The sequence below is a fragment of the Sminthopsis crassicaudata genome, chromosome 5, assembly GCF_048593235.1.
Source record: "Sminthopsis crassicaudata isolate SCR6 chromosome 5, ASM4859323v1, whole genome shotgun sequence".
NCBI classification, from domain to species: Eukaryota; Metazoa; Chordata; class Mammalia; order Dasyuromorphia; family Dasyuridae; genus Sminthopsis; species Sminthopsis crassicaudata.
The window spans coordinates 203,176,470-203,192,324 of record NC_133621.1 but is presented as its reverse complement, the minus strand read 5'-3'; the positions used below and the strand labels follow the sequence as shown (position 1 = coordinate 203,192,324).

Below are 15,855 nucleotides of genomic sequence, written 5' to 3'. Positions count from 1 at the left end.
TACTCAACTTTCACTGCTGCTGGCTGTGCGTCTTACTTTCTGGAGTTCAAATCTATCTATGTCTCTGCTACTATTATAATCCTGAAACCTCCTACCACCCAAGGACTCCTCATCCTATAACATTAAAATTATCATATGGCCTTTTCATTCTGTAATATACCTCCACCAATCTTCTTGCCTTCTATTCTAACACTGGCTAATTTCTCCTGTGACCCTAATTCTGTGGAGGGTTTCTGGCTGGCTAGCCTTCATCCCCTTCTTAGATTAAACTTTATCAGGACTTCAAAAATCATTCCCCTTTTGGCTGCTCCTGACTTTCTGGAGTTCAAAAACATGACCAAGTATCTTTATTCTCCCATTCCCTCACTTTTCAACTCTCTTTTGTGTTGTCTTCCTCCATTAGAATGTAAATTCCTTAAGATCAAGAGACTATCTTTGATTTTGTTTATATTTGAATCCTTATTGCTTCACATAGGCACTGCACATAATAAATACCTAATAAATATTTCTTCCCTGAGTTTTCATCCCTTTCTTTCTATTACAAATCACTAGTAAACACAAATTGCAAGCCAACTCTTATTAAATATGCAAGTAATTACAGAGACATAATAATCAAGACAAAACAAAAATTCAAAGTTGTTATGCTTGATATAAATACACTCCTTCCTTTATCTCTTCTTTATTTACTACATCATCATTTTAGCATGAAATACTTTAATAACTAAACATAAGTTATAAATAAAAGTCTTATCAAATATTATTTTTAAAAGTTTCTTTTTATGATAAAAATAATTCACATATATATTTTTATAAATGTTTTTGACTTAAAAATTGCATGTAAATACAAAGTAACAACATTTTAAAATTAATTAAAAATACACATTCATCTCTTACTGTCTTATCAAGTCTATGGAAATTATTCAGGCAGCTGTCTTTAAAACAGAGAATAACTTCCAAGATTAAGAATTTGAAATTATTTATAAGTTAAAGGAATTCAAACAAATCATTGGCGTCTGCTTTGAGAAGTTGTCTCAGAGCAAATAACACAAGATAAAAAAATGGAAATTTTTTTTTCAAAGTTATCAAGTACTTTTAGCAACTACATAACAAAACCTATTTCTCTTTAAGTCAGCCAATGAAATGTTTGGTATTTTTCTCTTTAATATAAAAGAATGCAAGCAATGTCTCCAGTCCTAAAAAGTAAGGCCTCTACCAGAATGAAATGGAAGAAACAGAAGTGAAGCAATTTCAGAGAAAGCAAGTATAGGAAACAAGAAAACACAATATAGATATTTTAGGAGAATTAAAAGAAAACAAAATAAGTGTAAAGGGACACACTGCATAGTAAACACATTACAATTAATTCAGAGCTTTTATTACTCTGTGTACATTTGTGTTTGTATGTGTATGTGAGAGAGAGATAGAAAAAAGACTACTTATTTTATATGAAACATTGTTTAGGTACTTCTCATCACAGGCGTTAAGAGGTATCCCCATAGCTCATAAAATTTTCCAATAGCCATACTGCTGGTAGTATTCTTTCAAACTGGGAAATAAATTTAGCATAGTTATAAGCAATCTGATTAGATATGCTATAGGGATATATTAAAGTAGTTGTAATGATATTCAAATTATTTTGAAATTTTGATTTACAAAAAATGCATTTCAACATTAGAATTTATCAAATAGAAAATGATGTTCATTATCATTAGCAGTTTTTCCAATCTGTTGGATTTAGTTGACAAATTAACAGTTGAGTTCATACCTTCCAAATATGCAAAATAAAAATAAGTATTGTATTTCCTTTATCTTATTAATAAATTCATTATAAAAAACTATAATAATACTTCTGTTTTTAAAATACTGCTTTATGTTTAGAATCCTGAACTGTTTAGCTTAGTAGTTATTTTGTACATATAAAAGTCAAATAAAAAATATAGACATTTGCACATTTATATTAAGCTATATGCAAAAATGAATGTTACATTGTAAAATATTATAAAAGGAAATATCAAAGAATTGTTTAAAATAAAAGAAAAGCAGAGAACAAGTGTGGTTTCTAATGAGCTTTCTTAATCCATGGAAATACTTTTCATTTTTTCAGCTAATTCTTTTCTAACTTCTGTGTGCTTCTCCAAGTTTTCCACCTCATGTGGTAGGTTAATATCCCATACAGACAAACAAGACTCCATTTCTGCAAAAACAAAACAAAACAAGTTTTAAAAGGCAACCCAGAAAGATACTGTATATTATTCGTTGGCAATATCCTATCTAATCTCAGGCAGCATAGCATCCCATGGAGTTAGGAAGATATGTGTTTAAAATCTGTTTGACATTTATTAGCTCTATGATCAGGGGCAAGTCTCAGACAATTCTCTCTGATTATAAATCATAAGTGTTTTGAAATCTGTGAGAATGGAGAGAATTTTTACATTGAAAGTCTCACACTTGACTTAGAATTAGTTATCAGAAAATATAAATCTACAAATGCATTTGTGAACTTATTACATATATTATTACATCAACTAAATTGTGAAAAAAACATATTACATGTAACATGCACAAACTGATAAGAATATTGGCATTAATTAATCAAAAATTATATTTGCTGGCAATAATATTACTTTGGAGACAAAATGCTGATGTACTACATTAGGATGGTCTGGCAGTCAGGAAGACCAGCATTGCAGGACCACCTTTGATGCAGATCAGAGGTCTGATCCCAAAGGTTTGATGCAGTCCCAAAGGCCATGGGACTCTGATTAAGTTATTTAACCTCTCAGTGCCCCAGAAAATCAATCCCAAGTTATGAAGAAACTGCTGATTTGTATCAGCAGAGAAAGTACCTCACCAGTAGTTCCCTGCTTTGAGAGTTGGAACAGGCCACAGAGGTCTCCAGCCTATATATTTAAGCAAACTCCTACTACAACACATTCTACAAATAGAAGCACAGTTTCTTCTTGAGGATGGTGAACCCAATCTAGAAGCAATCCATTCTACTTCTGAACAGTTTTAATTGTTAGCAAGTTCTCACTGACATCAAGTCTGAAGTTGTTTCTTTGTACTCACTTGCTCTTAATTCTCTTCTCTAGGATTAAACAGAACAATTGACTATCGTGTTCCCCCTAGATTTCTTCAGGCTAAACATGTCTGATTCCTTCAATTTCTGCTCATATATAAAATGGATTGAAGGTCTTTTACCATTCTACCATTGTCTTTGGACACCTGAAGCTATCAATGTCCTTAAACTATGCTGACCAGAACTGAATGTAGTTCTACAGATGAGGACTGAAAAGGATGGAATATATGTGTGTGTGTGTGTGTGTGTGTGTGTGTGTGTGTGTGTGTGTGTGTGTGTGTGTGTGTGTGTGTGTGTGTAAATATATGTACAGACACATACACACAGTTTTTATTAAATTATTTTTTAGATAAGTTTTAGTTACAATTTCTAGATACAGTTTTGAATAGAGAGCTTTTTTTTTCCAATTGCACTTTACCTTTTTGGTCCTGAGTATTTTCATTACTTTTCTGGCAGTACCCCAAAACCAGCATGACATTTTTTAGGCTCCCTTTATAAAAAAGAAAATAAGAAATAAAATATTTGCTAAAATCATTTTCCAAATACATGCAAAGATAGTTTTTAATATTCACCTTTGCAAAACGTGGTATTCCAATTTTTTCTCCCTCTCCTCCCCACTATAAACAGTAAGCAATGCAATATAAGTTAAACATGTACAATTCTTCTAAACATTTTTCCATATTCATCATGCTGCACAAGAAAAATCAGATCAAAAGGGGAAAAAACACAAAGAAAAAACCAAGTAAACAAACAACAACAATAACAACAAAAAGGATGAAAATACTATCTTTTGATCTATTTTCAGTCTCCATAGTTCTCTCTCTGAGTTTGAATGGCCCTTTTCATTATAAGTCTATTGGAAATGTCTTGAATCACCTTATTGTTGAAAAGATCCAAGTCAAGATTCTTTTCTCACCCAGTGAAATTGTTAGTATAAAGATATTTTAAAAATATTATAAATTATATATGCAAAAGGTGAAGCTCCAAATTGTGAAGTGACATGTTTTCTCAAACTCAGCAGAGCCACTTCACTTCTCTTTAGGGTCCTGGAACCCAGCTCTTCTGACTCAAAGTCCATTGTTATGACAATGTTTTCTGTGATGATATACATCTAAAATTATAATGAAAAATGAAAGTGCAGCATACTATAGTGAATAATGGGAATTACTGTGAGATGTGTTGCCAGAGCTTGGTGTGAGAAAGGCTGTAACACATAAAAAACACTGGACTTGGAGTCAAAAAATGAATTTAATAACTTTTTTCATGATTACATTTCTAAGAAAGTTTGGCTTTATAGATGAATATGTAGGCCCCCTTTTTTTTCTTTTTTTTTGCAAGAAAGTTAAAACTCCAAATCAGAATAGTTTCTTTTTTTCTTTTGCTAACAGAAAACTCCGACAAATTTGGCTACTAAATATAGTGCTAAATTTATCTGAAACATCTGTTAGCATTTATTCTTTGTTTCAGTTAGATAGTCTCTGCTCTTTTGGTATCCATTTATCCTCTCTTTACATTATACTTAATTTTTAAACATAGAGATAAGATATAGAAAATAACTTTTTATTATTTTTGTCAGAGTAAAAAAGAAAGGAATTCAACTTACCTAACTGGACGGTCATCAGTGCTCTAACAGAATTACAAAAGTTCTGAATTATGTGTATGATGCGATGTGTTGAAAGATCAACTAGTAAAATGTGACCTCCTCCTGTACCTATCCAAAGGGCAGTATTTTTCTGCAGACAGAGGGTTTTCACTCTTCCAGAATAAGTCATTTTATGTTTTGATTCCTTGCTTCCTGTATGCTCCCTGAAAACATCAAGAGTTTCATTAGAGGTTTAGAGAATTTTTAATATCTAAATTGAACTTTTTAAAAGTTTCTAAACTACTTTAAATTCAGAATGCCAAAATGCAATAGGCTTTATTATATGAGTGTGAGATAGTTAATGAAAAACAAGAAGAAATTTCAAAGTAAGTAAGATGGAGCTATTCAAGGAGTTTGGAATTTAGTGGAAACAAAAGGGTGGTGCATCTGATATACATATCAGATGTATCCCTTTAATTACACATCTCTCCATTCTACACACACACACACACACACACACACACACACACACACACACACACACACACACACATAATGTAGAAGTCAAAAGACCTCCAAAAAGTGTTTTAAAAGATTTTTTTTTCACGGTCATTTAGACAATGAAAAAGAATAAACAGAAATCTTTTAAATTGTGTCCTAAACCAAAGTAAAATCTCAATGATAAGATCAGCTGAGGATATAAAAGGAAAAAAAAGGATCATTTAACATTTTAAAACAGAACATGCAGAAAATTTTTCACATCTTCAAGGAAAGAAATAGTGATTATAAAGTAAACATTTTAAAAGTGATCAAATACAATAGCATGCCATTATGAAATGAATCAAATATCTCACAAATTTGCCCATTTCATTGCTCAGATTCCATCAATAATAAAGTAAATGGCTATTTTAAAGGGCTTATTCAATAACAACTTGTGACATTAATAGGAGAAAGGATTTTACTTAATTGGTATAAAATCTAGTATATGCCTAAAATACTACTAAATGTTCAAAAGGTTCAAGAATATGACCATTCTCTTTTTAATCTTGCCTATATAAAATGTGAGCTATGTCATACTGGACAGAGCTTCCAAAAGATATTTATTCTTAAAGCCATGAAATTTTTTAAAATGGAAAATTACTTTAAAAACTGCACACAGTCTATTAGCACACAAAGTTTCTCCGTCTTCTTGTCCCATACTTCAACAAAATGGCTGTTTTTCTTAGCTATATAGATAGCTTTGTCCACCACAATTGAAATGATGTTGGAATCACTGAATGTTGCATAAGAAAACCTATGAGAAAATAAAAGACTGTTCTTATTTATTTTCTTCAATATTTAAGTATATAATAGAATTTCTTTGTGGATAAAAAAATAAATCCTCAAATCATTTAAATATATATATAATTTTTAAAAAATGAATAGCAAATTCAATAAAACAACTCACTCATTCAGACTAAAATCCGACCATTTTAACACCAACCCTGTCCTTAATAAACTTCAGTCGCTCCCTATAATCTCCAGGATCAAATACTAAATTCTCTATTTGGCATTTAAAAACCTTTTTGACCATCATCAATCTTCCTTTTCAACCCTTCCAATTTTTTTTATACTTTAAAACAATTCTCTACCCTCCCTCCTTCACACACACACATACGCACATGCACAGGTACACACAAAGCTGAGTGACAATGAATTATTTGTTGTTCCATGAGTAAGAACAATCCCCTTTTCAGCTCTGGGCATTTTCTCTGGTTGTCCTTTATGCCTTCAATGTTCTCCCTCTTCATTTGCCCTTTCTGGCTTCCTTGGCTTCCTTTAATCCCAACTAAAATACCATCTTCTATAAGAAGCCTTTTACTAACTCCTTTAATTCTTAATTTAACTGTTTCTTATTTATCCTTTATATAGCAAGTCCTCAAAGCAATGGGAATACCAGATCACCTTATCTGTCTCCTGAATAACCTGCATGGGGATCAAGAAACAATAGAACGGCTCAAGGAACAAATGATTGGTTTAAGATTGCAAAAGAAGTACAACAAGATTGTATATTGTTTATTTAACATATACATATACTCTGTATATGTTAAATAAATAAAGAAGGGATGAAAAGGTTTAGAAAAGCTATGGTGGTGAGGAGTGAGATAGTGAATTACTTAAGGAATTAGGAAAGGATTCCTTGTCACATTGAGGACCCAAATGAAACTCCTTTTTCCACACCATTATTGACATTCTTTGATCTTTTTCTATGCCTTCTGCAGTCTTAGTATTTATTTATGTAACATATACAGAGTACATCACATGAAATGCCAGGCTAGAAAGATCAAAAGCTGGAATTTAGTTTGCCAGAAATATCAACAAGCTCAGATATGCAGATAATACCACTTTAACAGCAGAAAGAGAAGAAAAATTAAAGAGCATTTTGATGAGAGTAAAAAGGAGATAGTATAAGCACGCCTGAAGCTTAGCATAAAGAAACACATAAAGCACTACAATTTTGGTAACTGGTCCCATTGGAGAAAAAAAAATGAAGTGTCAGATTTTATATTAATGGGCTTAAATATCACTGTAGATTTTGACAACAATCATGGAATTAAAAGATTTTTGCTTTCAAGAAGTAAAGCTACAGCAAATCTGGACAGTAATACTAAAAAGCAGACATCACCTTGCTGATAAAGGTCCATATCATCAAACTATAGCAATGTATGACTATGAGAATTGGGCTGTTAAAAAAAAAACAAAACAACAACTGAGTGCCACAGATTTGATGTGTTCAAATCATGCAACTGTCAAAGACCATAAGAGAATCCCTTGGCCAGTAAGGAGACCAAATAAGTCAATATTTAAAGAAATTAATTTAGGCTATTCACTGGAAGGTCAAATAGTGAAGCTGAGGCTTAAATATGTTGGCCACATAATGAGAAGATGGGACTCATTGGAAAAGACTCTGCTATTGTGAAATATGAAAGGCAAAAGGAGAAGGCAGAGGATGAAATGGAGAAATAGTGTCATGGAAGCAACAAATATCAGCTTGGACAGATTTCAGGAGATGGTAGAGAACAGAATGCTAGAATCCATGGAGTCATAAAGAATTTGAAATGTCTGAAAAGATGAATAACAACAAAACAAAAATGCCTTCTGTTTGTTATGTCTTCTATTTGATTGTGAGCATGAGGATAGGGACTGTTTTCTGCCTCTTAACTCTTGGCTCAGAATACTTTCGTACCCCGAATTGTCCATTTACATGCAAAAACATAATATAAATGGAAAAGTTAAGTGTACCAGAGGAGACAAACAGAGATATGAAATCAATACAGGGATTTTCCTCTAGATGAGGAAAATGATCTTATGAAAGCCCTCCTAAGAAGATGACATTTGTAAGGCTATGAAGAAATGGGAATATTTTAACAATACATAAATGTACTAAGCCTACAGAAGGCATAGGAAGAGATGAAGGTCAATAATGCTGTAGGAAAAGGAGTTTCATTTGAGCCCTTACTGTGACAAAGAATTCTTTCCTTTCTCCCTAACTAATTCACTATCTCACTCACCACCTTAGTTTTTCTAAATCTTTTCATCCCTTCTGAAACCTCTGACAGCTCCTTCTACCTCTACTTTCTCTCTTCAGTTTGCCCCATGTTTCAGTGCAAAAACTAAGGCCATTCACTAAGAATTTCTTCTTTTCCCCTCTTCCTATCTCACATCATCCAGATGCCTTCTAATACTATCTCCTCCTTCAACTCTGTCTCATATGAAAATGTCTTTCTCCATGCCAAGTGATTCCATTCCACCTTGTCTTCTTCAGCAGGATGTCCCTCTATCATCCCCATTCTTTCATTTATCTTCATTCTCTTCCTGTCTAAAGACTATTTATTTATTGCCTATAAAAATGCCCATATCTCTCTCAAGCTCAAAAAGAAATATTCTTTCTCTTCTTCCTCCAAACTATTTCACTTGGTGATCTCACCAAGTATATTCAATGATCATTTCTATCTTGATGATTCTCAGTTTTATTAATACAGGGCTAACTTCTCTCCAAATTTTCAGTTTTGCATTTTCAACTGCCTTTTGGACACCTTGACCTGGATGTCTCATACATATAAATACAACATGTCCAAAAAAGTAATTTTCTTTCCCAAAATTTTATCCTATTTCTTTTGTTAAAGCTTATTTTATTTTCAAAACATAGGTACAGGTAATTCTTCAACAATAATCTTCGCAAAACCTTGAGTTCCAATTTTCTCCCCTTCCCTAGATGGCAAGTAGTTCAATATATGTTAAACATACTTCCCTATTATTGTTGAGGGTATCACTGTCCTCAGTTACCCACATTCATAATCTGAGTGTCATCCTTGACCCCTCTTTCTCACACTACATATCCAATCAATTGTCAAGTCCTATTGATTTTACCTTCTCTGACAATGCCATCACCCTGAAGCAGTCTTTCATTATCTAACATCTGGATTATTGCAAGAGCTCCCTGATTAATCTCTTGCTTCAAACGTGTCACCATTCCAGTGACCCTGAGCTCCTTATCGTTTATCACAGATGATACTTCATCTCAAAACTGAAAATTTCCACTGGATGTCCTACAGTCTGGAATTCTTTTCCTTCTTATCTCTACTTTCTGGCTTCTTTCAAGTGTCAGATAAAATTCCACTTTTACCAAATCCTTTTATTTCTAGTATCTTTCTTCTATCAGCCATCTTCAATTTTTACAGCATATATCTTCTTTATACATAATTATTTTCATTTTGTATCCTCCAATAAAGCTGTGAGCTTCTTGAGAATCAGGGATTATATTTTGTCTTTCTTTGTAGTCCAAGTGTTTAGCACAGTGGTTGGCACAGAGTAAGCTCTTAACAAATTTCCTTTGCCCAATCAAAAATTCTTAACTTTGGGATTCAAGCAGTATAACTCTTTGTCACATTCTCACTCAGCCCCTCCTCCAAAGATATTCTATGCACATGCTTTTATAAGTGGTAGGATCATATAGAGTAAAAGCTGAAAGGGACTTAGATGTCCATGTATTCCATCCCTTTTTACAGATGAGGAAATCTAAGTCAGAAAAATAAAATGACTTATTCAAGACCATAGAGTTAGTAGCAGGGCAGAGAAGTTTGGTAAGAATATTGGCGGTATATTGGACTAATAATATTTCATAATGATTATTTTTTTAAAAAATCTATTAGTGTGTACTCTGTGCCCCAACCCTCATAAATTTTTGGGAATGATTGCCATATTCAGCATAGAGGAAGTTTATATGTTTGCCTTTATATGCTGCCCCATAGTTAGTGCATATAGAATAGAAGATTATATAGTCAATAGAGGAAAGATGATGAAAGCAAAAACAAAACAAATAACAAATACTCTTAGATAAAGAGAGAGGGCACAAAAACCAGAATAAGGTATGAATTTTGCTATGAAGACAGACACATAAGACAGACAAACCAGAACAAAGCTTTTAGAAAGCAGGTCCTCAATAAATATTATTGAAGTAATGAAGCATTAATCAAATAACTATAAGAAGGAGGAGGCTGAAGCTAAAAAGGGGCTTTTCAGCTGACAGCAGATACTTCCAAAACTCTCTGAGCCAAAACAATTTAAAAGATTCTGTGGCCAAGACTACAGGAGGCAATTAAATCTTGGAATCCCATGTGGAATATATTACCAGAACTTTATTATTCTGAAGGAGTTGGGGTAAGATAGAACACATAGTGCTTTTTCACATGATAAATACTCTAAACTTATTATTTAATGAATGAGTGACCAAATAAAAATCTGTTCATAAAGTTAAAGTGCAATCAGTCAATTTAAGAGGAAAGAATTCCTTGATTTAGGGTCAGATTTTGTTTCTATTCTCTCCCTGATTTCCCTTAGGAGTTTCCTGTTCTGTTTTTGTTTCTATGTTTCTAATGCCTTTCACATAATAGGCATTCAACTATGTTAAAGTAAATGCAACTTTCTCTACAACCAGTGCCTAGAGTTCTAATAATTAGCAATACCTAATACCACCATCTAATGGTGATTATGTTCAACTACAAACACAAGGTCCCTAGGGTGCTATAGATGCTTATCCAGCAGATTCAACACATTATATTAAGAGTAAACATCATAGAAACTTTGGAAATTAGGATATCATGTCAGCATATCAAAGACTCTGAATTTACTATGTTGAAATTCCCTGTGATGACATCACAATATATTTATAATTAGGAGTATAGATTTGATCATGGTCATAGAACTGCTAAGTCTCAAAAATAAGTCAACACATAGTCTATACTAAGATTCTCACCTTAGGAATAACTTAAATAGTAAACAGGAATTAAAATAGGTATCACTAACATAATTAAAAAGAGCAGAATATACTAATAAATTTGTGATTTAACTAAAAATAACTCACAGTTGATTTGTCTTTGTCTCAATAAGTTTCTGAATGGAGAAATCATTAGAAAGTGAGAAAATCTTGGTGCCACATCCTCCCCAGATTATGTTTTTTTCTGATGAATATATAGATTCATTTAAACACATTAATGGAGTGCTGACATTTCCTATATTTAATGTCTTTAAGGGAGGAGCTCCTTCAAACTGAAACAAAAAAAAGGAAGAGAAAAGACATTCTCAAAAAATATAATTCATACATAATTTATTTTATTTTTTATTATAGCTTTTTGATTTTCAGAACATATGCATGGATACTTTTTTTTAACATTAACCCTTGAAAAACCTTATACTCTAATTCTACCCCTTCCTTTACCTCTCCCTTCTCCCCTACATGACAAGTAATCCAATTATAATACATACATAATTTAAATTTAAAAAATTGTTGAAGTTATCTAGGAATTAAATCCAAAAAGTAAATGAAGCCAATAGTAATAATTCAGAGGAAAAAAAGACTAAAACTTAAATATTAAGTAGTTCTTTAAAAGGCTCCCAACATAACATATTTAGGTAGTGGCTTGTCTTATGTAGGTAAAATCTTAAACCATCTAACATGTCTTTTTATTACATTTAATGAAGTATTTAGGCAATTAAATATTATGTTATAAGTTAATTTTCTAGAAGGCTAGTTATCATAAGCAGATGTAGGAATTTAAATTCCTAGATGTTTCTATCTTTTTTTTATTATAAAGTTTAATGCCTAACTTCATCATTTTCCTTCAAATATGGTAAAGTGTTATTAATATCACTATATGTAAAAATATAGTTTAGACATTCAAGCTTAATTGACATAACTATTGAGTGTCAATTATATCTAAAACACTATAATAGATGATTTGAAAGATAGAACAGAAGTTCAGTTCAATTCAATTTGACCAAATTTAATTTTCTTGGATAAAGTCACTGGTAATTTGTTTCAATTCTTCATCAGTTAATTTCTGCTTGCCTCACTTTCACTCCAACAAAAAACCTTCCAAGGGCTATGAAGGGAATCGAATAAGATCATATTTTGTTGCCTACCACATTTAAGAAATGCTTTTTCCTTACATTTTTCAATTGCTGCAGAATAGAAATTTCTTGAGAGCAGCAACTGTCTCAGAATTGTATTTGTATTCTCATTCACTAGCACAATATTTAGCACATAGATATGCTTAATAAACACTTATTGAAAGATAGTTGGCTCATATGATATTGATTCTTCCTCAAATAATAAAGACAATAACTCACTTAGGTATTTTTATTTTGTACAATTAAAAATGTTTTGCTCAACTCTTTTGTTTTTATGTTATGGTTATTTCTCATCTTTCTTCTCTATACTGAACAAGAAATCCTTTTGTGCCCTTCATAAAGAAAAATCGTACAAGTGAACATCTAATGTAGTGATTACATCTAATAATATATGTGTGTGTGCTTGTATATAACATTCTTTTCTGCTTCCTCCCATCATGAGAGAGTATGTTTCATGTACCCTCATTTTAGTGATCTTTTCATTTACAGTCTTATAACAGTATCTATTGTATTGTTCTTTTTATTTTGTTTTGTATCATTTAATAAACATTCACATGTTTCTTTAAATTTCTCATATTTCTCATTTATTATTACATATAATATCATATTTTCTTTATGTGCTATATTTTCCCCCTAGCTATTCCCATTTCTTTGCTACTAAGAAAAATGCTGCTATGAATCTTTTGATATTGGACCTTTTTTCCTGTGACTTTCTTTAGGAGTACATAAACAGAAGGTATTAAAAAAGTATAGACAGTTTAATTACTTTTTTTTTTGAGTGCATACAAACAAACTAATCTAACTGAAACAACAAGAAGAAGACAGAAGAGGCTACATGAACAAGGTGGGTCAAACCACCACTAGACCACTATTTTCCCCCAAACCCTAGTGAAAGCAGTTTAGGATTGTAAATCCTAGAGTCTTGCAGAGTAGAGGAGAAATGGCTTCATAATTGCCTTTCTTATTCCTGTAGCCTCTACCAATGCAACAACCCATTCATAGCTATTAAAGACAAAGATAAGAAAGCTATTGCTCCAAAAGTTCTTGTCACTGTTTTAGGATTGATGTCCAAAATGTATATCATTTCATCAATCAAAATGAGAGTAGAGATGTTTGTCATCTAGCTTTTCCACATCTCTACCTTCTAGTACAACTGAATCACTTGCCAACCAATAACAAGGTATTTTTCACCTACTTGTGACACACAAGTAGGTGTGATAATCATTGAAGATTTCCTAATAGCTGAAACAACCAGGATAATTATTTACTGTCAGTATTAAATAAAACATAAAATAGGTTGTTTTCATCTGTCATGAAGAATGTACTTGTACAAAGTGAATTTGGATTTTGAACTTAATTCAATAAGACATAGCCAGTTATTACTCAATTAGAATATAAATAGAGATGAAGCCTATGATTACATCGGTAGAGAGAATTCCCAGATAGGGCAACCTTCTCTCCCAAGGTCAGATAGTACCTTCTTGGCAGTTTACATATTTATCTATGAACAAATAAATATTCCTCCAGTGATTCCTATATGCTAGGTCCTATGGGTAATATGAAAGTAAGATGAGAGGGACTTAAGAAGTTATCTAGTTAAACACTTATATTTTAAAGTTAAAGAAACTCGGGTTCACCATAGCTGAAAAGCAGCAGAACCAGGATGGACTCCAGGCTCTCCAAGGGTAGCACCATTTTTCACCCTTGTCCTTCAAAGGATTTTCAGAGATAAAACATTTGTGTTTTCATAGAAAATTCATTTAATATTTACCTTAACATTGTTGTCTTCAAAATAGCTAGTCTCCCATCTGCAGTTCCCACCAGAAGAAAATTCTTTTGTGTGCTGAAAGACGAAGAAGGAGGAAGAGGAGGAGGAGGAGGAGGAGGAGGAGGAGGAGGAGGAGGAGGAGGAGAAGAAAGAGGAGGAGGAGAAGGAGAAGGAAGAGGAGGAGGAGAAGGAGAAGGAGGAGGAGGAGGAGGGGGGGAGGAGGAGGAGGAGGGGGAGGAGGAGGAGGAAGACGAGGAGGGGAAGGAGAAGGAGGAAGACGAGGAGGAGGAGGAGGAGGAGAAGGAGGAAGATGAGGAGGAGGAGAAGGAGGAAGATGAGGAGGAGGAGAAGGATGAGGAGAAGAAGAACAAGAACAAGAAAGAAGAAGAAGAAGAAGAAGAAGAAGAAGAAGAAGAAGAAGAAGAAGAAGAAGAAGAAGAAGAAGAAGAAGAAGAAGAAGAAGAAGAAGAAGAAGAAGAAGAAGAAGAAGAAGAAGAAGAAGAAGAAGAAGAAGAAGAAGAAGAAGAAGAAGAAGAAGAAGGAAGAGCCATTAGTAGGGGAAAATTAATTCCATACCAAATTTGGGAAGTGGAGCCCTTTTAAAATTGTTTAAACTTTAATGAGGCAAGTTTCTGACATACCGATTAAAAATAAGATTGGGAACTATAAAATATGATGTAAGGTGGCAGAGGAATGAGATTCATACTCCCCTTTAGTCAATATCTCAGGCAAAAAAAAACTAAATAATTCTCTACCTTTATTTTAACCTCTCACTTATGACTTAAACACTGTGTATTCATCTGGTTTAAAATAGTTAAGAAGCTAGGATATAATAAATCTTAGAAAGGTATGCTATTATCACAATAGTTGATGAAGCTTCATGTTAATTGGTACAGCACGAGAACCTATGTCCAATAGAATGCCAAAAAGTGGAAAAAAGGGACTTAAAGGTAAAAGACCTTTAAAGTCCTTAAAGTATTTTTCAAAGATAAACTTTCATAATCCACAGTTCTACTGAATGCTTATAGGGAATCTACGAAAGTAGAAGATCTATTTTCTTTGGTATAAGAAAACCAATTACAATATATTAAAATAGTATCAAACATATCTTTCCTGAAAATGTGCCTATAATGGAGCAGAGTTTCTTAAACTTTTTCTACTCATGACTCCTTTTCACCTGAGAATTTTAAATATGTCCCTGGATAAATATAGGCATAAAAAATAGGTATGCAAATCAAACAGTTTAAGAAGCTTTGTAATAGAGCTAATCAAAAACTTTTCCCCCCATCTATCCCAAACCATCAAGATACCTTTGTTTAGAAAAAGAATTGCAGTATAAACATGTAACAGAGTCAGTCATTCTTTGAAGCATATGGCTCTTTTTATCATCATCTGTCTTGACTGCCAATAGGATACCAGACTGTGTTCCTGCCACGATCCAGCTTTCCTTTTCAACCAGAAGGTATACAAGGGCAAGGCACAATATTCTACTATCTGTCACATCCTGCCAATGTAATGCAATAAACTTTTAAAACAGAATTTTCATTGTCAGACTAAATAAGGAAAACTTTAAAATTATGCAAACCTAAGAATTTTGTCCCTATATGAAAATACTATTAAATAACCACAAAATCTATTCAGTATCTTGCAAAGCAAACACCAATAAAACAAGAGGCTCTGCATATGATTTAATGAAAGTTGAATTACTAGAGTTAGGCAAACTTGATCTTAGAAGAAAAGTCAGTGCAATGATGTATTAGAGTACAATGACTAGAATATATTTTATTCTCTCCTAACTATAGTCTTTATTATCTTATTAACTAATACAATTTATTATATATTATATATTTATTATATACATAACAATGTTTTTAACAAAATCATTATTTAGTTAATTTTTTTTTATAAAAGTAGTATTCCCTTATCCATCTAACTTCTTGCCAAGCAATTTATCAAGCTCGTATATGTTTTCAAATT

General features: G+C 32.5%; 1 protein-coding gene across 1 annotated transcript in view; it reads right to left on the bottom strand.

The window, feature by feature from the left end:
* Positions 1-757: 757 nt before the first annotated feature.
* Positions 758-15,855, bottom strand: part of LRRK2 (leucine rich repeat kinase 2) — a 173,807-nt gene continuing 158,709 nt past the window's right edge. Inside the window, 8 exon segments of the mRNA XM_074269491.1 lie at positions 758-2,194; positions 3,498-3,569; positions 4,683-4,885; positions 5,803-5,955; positions 11,065-11,249; positions 13,882-13,904; positions 13,907-13,953; positions 15,189-15,382. Coding sequence (XP_074125592.1) covers positions 2,073-2,194; positions 3,498-3,569; positions 4,683-4,885; positions 5,803-5,955; positions 11,065-11,249; positions 13,882-13,904; positions 13,907-13,953; positions 15,189-15,382 — 999 coding nt within the window. The 3' untranslated portion in view covers positions 758-2,072.